Here is a 10926-nt window from a genome sequence, read left to right on the forward strand (position 1 = left end):
ACATATTCAGTGGACAGCAGGAGGACGGATTGTTATTACTGTACAGCTTCTGTGGGGAAACATCAAGTCTCTAATGGAAATATCAAACCATATACTGTAAACCACCATTTAATATACTGTACACCAGGTCCATATCTGTTTTAAAACAAGACACAACATTGATGTGGAAATGTGAGAGAAAACAAAAGAAAAACCTAACAAGAACATATACATTTGAATGGAATCAGTTTCGTGACATCCAATTGCGATCTTGTCTCATCGCTGCAACTCCCCAACGGACTCGGGAGAGGCGAAGGATCGAGAGCCGTGTGTCCGCCGAAACACAACCCAACCAAGCCGCACTGCTTCTTGACCCAATGCCCACTTAACCCGGAACACAGCCGCACCAATGTGTCGGAGGAAACACTGTGCCCCTGGCAACCGTGTCAGCGTGCACTGCGCCCGGCCCGCCACAGGAGTCGCTAGTGCGAGATGAGACAGACATTCGTGCCGGCCAAACCCTCCTCTAACCCGGACGATGCTAGGACAATTGCGCGCCGCCCTATGGGTCTCCTGGTCACGGCCGGTTGTGACACAGCCTGGGAACGAACCTGGGTCTGTAGTGACACCTCAAGCACTGTGATGCAGTGCCACTCGGGAGGCCCAAGTCTAGGTATTTTTCTGAACAAATGTTAACTCTATTTGATTATTGAGATATTGGATATGTTAAAGACAATACATGTGTAATTAAATGATATGCAGGATTAATCAGAGGGAGATTATTGTAAATGCAAAAGTTGTATTTCCTGTCCTCAAAATTATTGGTAGACAAAGGGGCAATCTGGGATTGGTACAAATTCATAACATATAGCCATTGATTGTTGACTGCTTTTTGTTTTTACAAATCCAAGATTGCCCCTTTATCCCATAACTTCTGTCATCAATAGTATACCACAGACTATAGGCTTCTTTCTCCCTTTGCTCATTAATAAATATACCTCTAATCGTCACCAGGTACAAACAATGTAACTGGTCCAGATACATAGCCTATTCTTAATATCCTCTACATATGTAAACAGTTTACTGACCTTTCAAATTATGACGTCTGGAATGCTTTACATAACGCTATACAAAAGAGCTAAAACAATTTGAAAATAATGATTACATTTATGTGTAAACTATAATCTTAGAATAACTTCTTAAAGTATGATAAATTAAAAGTTACGCTACATAGCAACAACATAATGACGCTCTGTTGAGAATAATTATTAACACAACAAATCAACATAAAATAGACATTCTATAAACGAATGAGCAATGTATTGGAAAAACTAAATGTAAGAACTGTGTTCTTTTCCGCTTAGTATGATCATCACTAGTCTCTACTTGTCCCATCTCTGGTTTGTATATACAGTTGGAGTTGGTTTCATATATCTGTTCATCCGTCTACTCATCCATCCATTCCTCTTGTTTCTTCCAACCCCAGTGTGTCTCTCCATCTGTGTCCCTAATATACCAGAGACCTGACTGAGACCTGGGGCCAAATGTATCAAGCATCTCAGAGTAGGAGTGCTGATCTAGGATCAAGTCCTGCCTATCCATATAATCTGATTCATAATTTTCTAAAAGGCTAAACTGAACCTAGATCAGTACTAGTACTCTGAGATGCTTGATACATACAAGCCCAGGAGACTGGGAGCTGATCACTCTAGCTCTCCTCCAGCCAGGAGGGCTTGTCTGACCCTGGGGGCTTTAACTTGACGTTGAACTGTCTCAGTGTCTGTTCCAACTGCTGCTGGTTCCCAGCGAAGTAGGCTGAGATAGCATTATGGAAGAGAAGCAGCTGCTTGTGCATCACCTTCACCTACACACACAGAAAAAGAGAGTGTGATGTAGCATTATTGTAAACTAACTAACCAAATAACTAACTAACTAACCCATAACTAACTAACTAACCTACCTTGTTCTCTTCCAGGAACTTGAGTTTGATGGTGACGTCTGAGCGCAGCCGTTCGTACTTGTCTCTCTGCACCTGGTACTGCTGCTGGGACACCTCTATACGCACCATGGTGGCAGCATCACGAGGACCCAGACTCAACTCCTCCAGGTCGGCCCTGTACGCATCAAACTCCAGCCTGGGAGAGAGAGGGGAGGAGAGGCAGCGTAAAGAAATAGGCTTGGGCGGTATCCAGCCATACCGTTAGTTCTTCTGTCATCCCGGGTTTATGGTATTACCAGCATAGTACACAGGGGGGAACTAAAAACACAACAAAACAAACATCACACAGACGCTGTTAGCTAAATTCTAATGAGCAAAAACAAACTAATTGCAGAGAAGCAAATCCCGCTTATAAAGTTATACAAGTATAGCTAGTTGCTACCGAATGTCATTTTCGGTGAGTGTGGACATTTACAAGTAAAGGTGAACGAGAGAAATTGTGCAAATGACTAAAGTTGTGATGCATGCTTTTCTGAAGGAAGAGCAGCATGTGTACATGGAGCAGAGGAGAGAAGAACGGAGGGGGAAAACGCTAGTAGGAAGCACAGGGATCAAACGGCAGCTGTACAGACAACCCATCCAGAGCTCTTTGACGTCTCAAACACGGCAGAAAGCCGTTATACGATGACTGATGGCAAACATTTAATAGTGAATTGCATACAAGTGTAACTTCATCACCTCATGTGCACCGCACAACGGAGACTCTCCGATAGATAAAGAACGCTATCAACTCATCAGCTCCTGCTGTTGCACAAATCTGGCCTTTATGGAAGAGTGGCAAGAAGAAGGCCATTTCTTAAAGATATCCATAAAAAGTGTTGTTTAAAGTTTGCCACAAGCCACCTGGGAGACACACCAAACATGTGAAAGAAGGTGCTCTGGTCAGATGAAACCAAAATTGAACTTTTTGGCAACAATGCAAAACGTTATGTTTGGCGTAAAAGCAACACAGCTCATCACCCTGAACACAACATCCCCACTGTCAAACATGGTGGTGGCAGCATCATGGTTTGGGCCTGCTTTTTCTTCAGCAGGGACAGGGAAGATGGTTAAAATTGATGGGAAGATGGATGGAGCCAAATACAGGACCATTCTGGAAGAAAACCTGATGGAGTCTGCAAAAGACCTGAGACTGGGACAGAGATTTGTCTTCCAACAAGACAATGATCCAAAACATAAAGCAAAATCTACAATGGAATGGTTCAAAAATAAACATATCCAGGTGTTAGAATGGCCAAGTCAAAGTCCAGACCTGAATCCAATCGAGAATCTGTGGAAAGAACTGAAAACTGCTGTTCACAAATGCTCTCCATCCAAGCTCACTGAGCTCGAGCTGTTTTGCAAGGAGGAATGGGAAAAAATTTCAGTCTCTCGATGTGCAAAACTGATAGAGACATACCCCAAGCGACTTACAGCTGTAATCGCAGCAAAAGGTGGCGCTACAAAGTATTAACTTAAGGGGGCTGAATAATTTTGCACGCCCAATTTTTCAGATTTGGATTTGTTAAAAAAGTTTGAAATATCCAATAAATGTCATTCCACTTCATGATTGTGTCCCACTTGTTGTTGATTCTTCACAAAAAAATACAGTTTTATATCTTTATGTTTGAAGCCTGAAATGTGGCAAAAGGTCGCAAAGTTCAAGGGGGCCGAACACTTTCGCAAGGCACTGTATTTATAAACACGTGTCTGGCTTAACTGTTCTGGGGAACTGCAGTAAGCTTCATAATGTAAAATAATTTGACAGGTGAAATGAAGAACACAATCTGCTTTATCTCCTAACATATTGCACAAGTTGACTGCAGGTATTAACTTAAAAAGTAGCTAGAAATATTCAAATTCCTTCAAATAAATAGTTTTGACTATTAAAAAAAACACCCTGTGGCTTTTAGAAAATAATACCTCAGAGTATACGGTATACCACCCAATCCTATAAAACACCCACATAACACCCTGTAACAACGTATAACCCTCAAACCCAGGTTCATCTCCTCCAGGTATGCATGGTACACATCACACTCCAGCCTAACACAGAACTATGATGTCATGTCAAACACACTCTATATAATGTCTCTGGCAATCATAGATATAGGGCCACATTTTCATGGTGTAAAGGAGCACAGATCTCTGTAAAAAAAGACTGTAAACCTCATAATTTGGCAGTATGATCATTTGAAACTGTTATAAGGAGGAAACTACTACAGAATCTCCAGGCCCTGCACCTTTATTTCTTTATTATGTTTGACCCTTTTTTCTCCCCAATTTCGTGCTATCCAATTGGTAGTGATAGTCTTGTCTCATCGCTGCAACTCCTGTACGGACTCGGGAGAGGCGAAGGACGAGAGCCGTGCGTCCTCCGAAACACAACCCAACCAAGCCGCACTGCTTCTTGACACAATGCCCACTTGACCCGGAAGCCAGCCACACCAATGTGTCTGAGGAAACACCGTACACCTGGCGACTGTGTCAGCGTGCCTTACGCCCAGCCTGCCACAGGAGTCGCTAGCGTGCGATGGGACAAGGATATCCCTGCCGGCCAAACCCTCCCCTAACCCGGGCGACGCTGAGCCAATCGTGCACCGCCCCATGGGTCTCCCGGTCACGGCCGGTTGCGACAGAGCCTGGACTCGAACTCAGATTCTCTAGTGGCACAGCTAGGACTGCGATGCAGTGCCTTAGACCATGGCGCCACTCGGGAGGCCGCCCGCATCTTTTTAACCTTCCCCATCTTCGTTGTTACCTTGCAGCCTCGTACAGTTTGATGGTCATCAGTGTGTCCTCCATTGTCTTGTTGACCAGTGTATTGATGCTGGACACAAAAAAGTTGATGGCTCCAAGAAGAGCCTCCCCATTCCTACACAACAACTTCTGGGTCTCCGCGTTGTAGCCAAACTCATCCTGTGGACACAAACACTTGCGTTTACATCCTCAATAAATATATTGTATAGAGGAACAGTCAGTAAGGTAGCCTGGATTCCAAAGTGAAACTGACCGGCTTTGTTTCCAACCAAAAATTACAGCCTGGATTTTAAGGCTACATTTCTGGAGGCCAATTTCACACAGTGTGCCATCTGCAGCTGATTTCTGGCTGGGCTGAGGTCTACGGGTTAAGGTCAGGGGTCAGGAGTTAGAGGTCTTTCTTACCCGTAGTTCAGGTGATTTCTGGCTGAGGTCCGCGAAGGTGTCCCCCAGGGCCTGCTGGGTCTGGACCAGGTTGTAGAAGTGGCTGGTCAGGGCGCTGGTCAGTCTCAGGACAGACTCGTACTTCCTCTTGGTGTCCCTGAGCACGTCTATCTGGGCCTCCAGCTCCAGGTCCACCGTCCGAGAACCACGGCCGAACCGCTCAGAGAACATCTGCTTGGTACACTGGTGTAGAGATGGAGAGGAAGAGATGTGATTAGGATAAAGGAGAGAACAGGAGATGAGAACATCTGCTTGGCACACTGGGATAAAGACGACATGGAGAGATGTGATCAGGATAAAGGAGAGAACAGGAGATGAGAACATCTGCTTGGCACACTGGGATAAAGACGACATGGAGGGATGTGATCAGAATAGAACTGAATAGAAGAGTTACTTGCTTTCCAAGGAGGAAATTATTCCCAGTCTTGTATGAAGACAACTGATCATACCAGTGCTGTCGCAATCACACCCATAGAACACAGTGAGGATTCAATGAAGGATGGCTTCAACACATTTTCCCCAGGAGAAAGGTTCTGTTCTGTACCTTGTAGGTGTTGATGCCCCACTTCTTAACGCTGTCTAGTTTCTCCACAGCCACACCACGGTTAGCCTCCTCCACTGACATGTTCTGGTTGCTGTTACTGTGGTGCATCCCCGACCCTGACACAAAGGATAATAAATAACCTTCTCACTCTTAAAGGATTCCTTAAAGGGGTTAGATGCTGAGACCTAGTTGATAAAGTCTATAGTAAATAAGATGGACCTTTCATCTCATTTATTATGAACAATGTCACAAATCCAGCTTCAGTCAGTAGCGCTGCGATACACAGAAAGGCAGATCAGTGTTTCCTTGGGCACTTTCCTCATCACTACTCCTCAAAGCAAAGACCTGAAATATTCATTTCATGTACCAAGTATGTCTTCGAGACAAATAGTATGACAGTGAATGAGTGATCGGTTGAGAGTGAATGAAATGAATGAGTGAACAAGGTGAAGTGGAGTAAAGGAGGGTGGTGCTGTATGGGTCCAGTGTAGGGCTGGAAAGTTCCAGTAGCATTCCCAGGTAAAATGTCCACGTTTTCCAGAAACCCTGGTTGCAGAATTCAAAATGTAGTGCTTATAGTTATTCTGGAATTACCTTCCAATTCTGGAAATCTTCCGGCCAGGATTTCTAGAAAACCTGGGAAATTTGGTGAACCTGGAATTTTGCAACCCTACTCCTCTGGTACCTGTGAATGGCTGGTCGGTCTGGTTCTGGTTGGCTATCCTGCTGGCTGCTGACTGGCTGGGGACCAGACCTACACCCTGTGCCCTGGACTTCATTCGCAGGTCTGGAATGGACATGGGGGAGATGGGGAGAGGAGATGCGATATATGAGATGGAGAGAATAGATGAAGGTTGGTGAAGGTGTTAGAGAGGATGTGATAGTGAGTCACAGGTTTTCCATGTCAAAAACACAACAGAATAAAAAAGCAGATGGAGAAAAATATGAAATATGAACATGTTGAGAACATAAGTAGTAGTAAAGTATGAAATTATGCACATGTCATGATTTAATGAACCTCAATATTTCATTCGTTAACCACTTCATGTTACATTTGCATACATAGGATGCATCCAAAATGGCACCCTATTCCCTATGGGGGAGCCATAGGGCTCTGGTCAAAAGTAGTGCCCTATCCATTTGGGATGCAGTTGTCATCATTAGAAACATTCACGCAAACATAACACGGTAAATCAAACAGCGCTGCAATGAAGTCAATCAGGTTAGTAAACATATCCAGTTTTTTAGTTAACATCCACCGACATGCATTCAGTATGCATTAGACAATACAGCAGCATGCCCTTCTTTCCCGTGACATCTGTAGACAACAGGTACACAGTGTTCTTGAAGTGAGGGACTTCAACAGTGTCTGGGGTTAAACAGCAACCCAGGCTACAGGCAGGGCTCATTCTCCCACAGAATGAAAGAGTAACTAATGAAAACACCCTTGAAAGTGTAAACAGGCAGACTCAGCAATATGACATAGATGCAGAGAGTAAACAGCACAGAGGGTCACTTTCCACAACAACTAAGAGTGTTGAAGCTCGAGGCTCAACTTCTCCGCTGTCTTGGTGCCGTGGCCTCCACGCTGTGAACAGCATGAAACGAACCTGTACACATGCGCAGATACTTTGTGTGACTTCACAAAAAACAATTGAGCCACCTGTGGGCTGAGGTTCGGCTCCAGGGACAAGGGCACAGTTAGGGGCAGGGGGACGTCTCCTGTCCACATACTGAGGGTTGAAGTGGATAGCGGGGCCTGGAGGACAGGGTTGGTTAAGATAGTCAGTAACAGAGAGTAGGAAGTAGATCTTAAACTCAAAATAGCCAATACAGTAGAGAGACTGTTTGCTACTCATAGACTCCTGAAAGATCAGAAAGAAGGTTAGGTCAAAATAGAGTCACTGATGCAGAACAGCATGCAGGCAACCTCCTAAAATAAACAAAAAACTGAATTGAATTCCATCAGGACAAACCACATTGGGGCAGTTGAAAATGTAGTCTTCACCATTCTTAATGCTAACAAACCAAGCAAGCAGCACAGACATTGCTTAAGGGACTAGTCTATTCATTGATTTAATAAGGCCTAAGTGGACATAATTAAGTGGACATTCCAGTAATGCAAAGCAATGAGAGCAGTACGGAGCGAGAGAGAGCTGTCTGTACCTTTAATGGAGCTAGTGAGAGCAGTAGAGCTGTGTGTACCTTTAATGGAGCTGGTGAGAGCAGTAGAGCTGTGTGTACCTTTGATGGAGGAGGTGGGTATGATGCCCCCTGCAGGTCCTCCGTAGCCTCCAGACACGATGCTGGTCTCATTCAGGTTGGGACCAGACACCATCACCTGCTGCAGGTCCTAAGGTGAAGCCACAACACATCAATTGAATAGATATAGCCTAATTCTAATCAGTCCCTCACAGATTTTGCAGAGATTTATGATATTTGCGGCCAAAAACACTTGATTTTGCTGCGCCAAAAAACAAATGCGAATCCTGGAGGGACTGACTAATAACGCTCCTGTAGAGTATATTGTCAATCTGACGAAGACCTTCCATATAGGCCTAATCTTTGTTGTACACAGACATTCACACACATGAAAATGGTTCAGTAGATTAGGTGAAAAACAATTAGGAGAAAACCTATTGATGAAGGTTTATTGTGGTTAGTCTGAAAGTCGTCCATGTTAACACGTACACTACATCTAAATCTACAGTTCTCCAACCACGACGTGACTCACTCTCTCTCATCCCTTCTACTGCATATCCCTACCTTCTCATCTAAGGTCCACTGAATCTTTGCAGCCTGCACAGAAGTGAGACATAATACAGTACAATAAAATACATAAACAAATAGTTGATGTAATGAGGAGGTCACCACACACAGTATACATATAAATACTGTACATAGTAACTGTATCCCAAATGGCACCCTATTCCCACGGGACACAGACCATATGACCCACCTGCTCTAAACTGTCATCCTCGGCCAGGGTCTCTCCATTGCTGTTGATAGGAATCTCCATGGTAGCCGCCTTGCCCATAAAACTGTCTGCCATGGTGGTCGTCTGCAGGAGAGAGAGCATTGGGAGAGAGACAAAGAGATGGGAGATGGAGAGATGGAGAAAGAGAGGTGATGAAGAGAGAGAGAGCACGATCATCACACACTGAGCTTTTCACATTAATGATAGGAATGGTTTCAATGTAAATATGAGTAAAATCTGCCTAATTCAGGATAATATCCAGCCTAGCCAGCTGTGATATGTAAATATGCAGTGTCCATATTCCTTAGCCAGCTGTGATATGTAAATATGCAGTGTCCATATTCCTTACCCAGCTAGCTGATCTGTCCACTGGTACAGTTACAGTGCTGAAAGCAATGATAACCTGCTCTCACAACAAGCAATCACATTTCACAACACATTATAGCAGCCATAGCTAGCTATTCGTGATCATCATTCGTATTGTATCTAGTTAGCTTGTTAGTCCCAGCAATGCAACACATAGCTAGCTAGCTCCAACCTTGCGTCCCTAGCCAGCTGGCTAAACTGGTGGTGCTGCTGAAAATTATGATGATCACAGTTAGCTAGCTAACGTTACCTGCTGTGTAGGTGCAGTAGTCAAATCTCCCAAAATGTAAAATATAGCTGCTTATTCCACACGGTATTTCATCAAATATTACTTTTATGAACGGAATGACACCGTTGCAATGTTTATTTTTCGTATGTTGATGAACTCATGACTGTGGTCGTTATTCCGTTAGCATCCCCCGGTAGAACCGGACACAGTATGCAGATAAAATCCCTGAAGCCCAGTCCCTCCCTCCTTCCTTCCTCTGGCGCTACACGTAACGTTACGTCAAGTCGCCACGTCGAACAGCTGACGACATCAACTCCCTTCTGCCCTCAACCATTTAGTGATTTGGATTGTTTGGTTTGTGTGGAAAAACAAACATCACCACCTTAAAAATGAAGTTCTCTCTGCAACTAGGGCAGAAGGAGGTTTTGAGTTATTGGATTTTGTGGATATGAATAATAGTTTTACGATTAAATGGTTGAACTCCAGCATCTTTATGGTTCTCAGCAGGGTTGGGGAGTAATCCGTTACATGTAAAGGATTACAAAAACTGTAACTGTAATCTGTTACATTACCAGCTACAATATTGTAATCAGATAACAGATACTTTTGAAAAACGAAATTATTATTTCGAGGGTTATTTTTTAATTCAGAAAGGATGTTTGCGAAAACAAAATGTTTGACACGTCTCTGTTTTCTCAATGACATTCAAATCAGCATTGAAAACATTCGCTATTTTAAATTTGTTCAACGTGAGCGAGTCTGACCATAAATCAGAGACAAATATGATGACACACCAAATGTGTTTGATGGATCGAGGAAAAAGGGCAGGAATACGCTTTTGTAGGCTACAGTCCAAGCTGTGTATTCCAATGGTGCGACTGCTGCATCCAAAAATAATCCAATTTGAATAAAGCTTGGAGGTAAGGATGACAGCAGTATCTACGTCGATACGGATATCGCTTATTATTGATATCTACATAGCGCATTGATGTGAATCACACTACTACTCTCTCATTTAGCTATTTGCGCCTTACGGATTGTGGTTGTTGTGGATGGATGTTCACAAATCTAAATGTGTATTTGAACACAATAATGGTTCAACTCAAGAAGTTTAGACTGCCTATCAATCATTGTTTTTGAAACCAGTGGACAGCCAGTGAAAAATGAGCTCTTGCAACAGCTGCATAGTGCGGGTCCCAGCCTATGAAATAAAAGGGAGGCTTTTATTGCTCAATCTAATTCATGCTGATTATTTTTTTAATCCATATGCCTAATTGACACATGCTCAAACTCACACACTTTGGATAGACTTAAAGGGGCAATCTGTAGTTGCTACAGTACACCCATTTTTGGACTTATAAATTATATATCTACAGTACCAGTCAAAAGTTTGGACACACCTACTCATCCAAGGGTTTTTCTTATTTTTACTATTTTCTACATTGTATAATATTAGCGAAGACATCAAAACTATGAAATAACACATATGGAATCATGTAGTAACCAAAAAATTGTTAAACAAATATAAATATATTTTAGATTATTCAAAGTACCAGCCGTCATTGTAAATAATCATTTGTTCTTAACTGACTTGTCTAGTTAAATAAATGTTAAATAATACAAAAAATATATATATAAAAACACCCTTT

At 43.0% G+C, this 10926-nt stretch overlaps 1 protein-coding gene across 7 annotated transcripts; it reads right to left on the reverse strand.

Moving 5' to 3' along the window:
• Positions 1–533: 533 nt before the first annotated feature.
• On the reverse strand, positions 534–9509 carry LOC112234728 (arfaptin-2-like). 7 transcript variants are annotated; one of them, XM_024402998.2, is made up of 11 exons: positions 9299–9509; positions 8665–8766; positions 8472–8504; positions 7950–8058; positions 7369–7464; positions 6391–6492; positions 5706–5821; positions 5123–5344; positions 4719–4876; positions 1940–2114; positions 535–1843 (listed from the first exon to the last, which is right to left on the reverse strand). In XM_024402998.2, exons 2-11 carry the CDS (start codon positions 8755–8757, stop codon positions 1688–1690), a joined length of 1260 nt encoding a protein of 419 aa, XP_024258766.1. In that variant the 5' UTR covers positions 8758–8766; positions 9299–9509; the 3' UTR covers positions 535–1687. The 7 variants fall into 7 exon arrangements, with proteins under 7 accessions (XP_024258767.1, XP_024258766.1, XP_024258768.1 ...); XM_024402999.2 differs by lacking the exon at positions 8472–8504 and having other exon boundaries at positions 534–1843; XM_024403000.2 differs by lacking the exon at positions 7369–7464 and having other exon boundaries at positions 7911–8058; positions 9299–9508.
• Between the last annotated feature and the right edge of the window lie 1417 nt (positions 9510–10926).

This window comes from Oncorhynchus tshawytscha, linkage group LG13 (assembly GCF_018296145.1).
Source record: "Oncorhynchus tshawytscha isolate Ot180627B linkage group LG13, Otsh_v2.0, whole genome shotgun sequence".
Lineage (NCBI taxonomy): Eukaryota > Metazoa > Chordata > Actinopteri > Salmoniformes > Salmonidae > Oncorhynchus > Oncorhynchus tshawytscha.

Excerpts from the sequence above, each read along its gene's own strand:
- LOC112234728 (XM_024402998.2), bottom strand. The coding sequence starts at position 8,757 with ATGGCAGACAGTTTTATGGGCAAGGCGGCTACCATGGAGATTCCTATC. Across the intron at positions 7,465-7,949 it reads ACCCACCTCCTCCATCAAAG|GCCCCGCTATCCACTTCAAC; the intron begins GTACACACAGCT and ends CCTGTCCTCCAG. Across the intron at positions 5,822-6,390 it reads GACCGACCAGCCATTCACAG|GGTCGGGGATGCACCACAGT; the intron begins GTACCAGAGGAG and ends CCTTTGTGTCAG.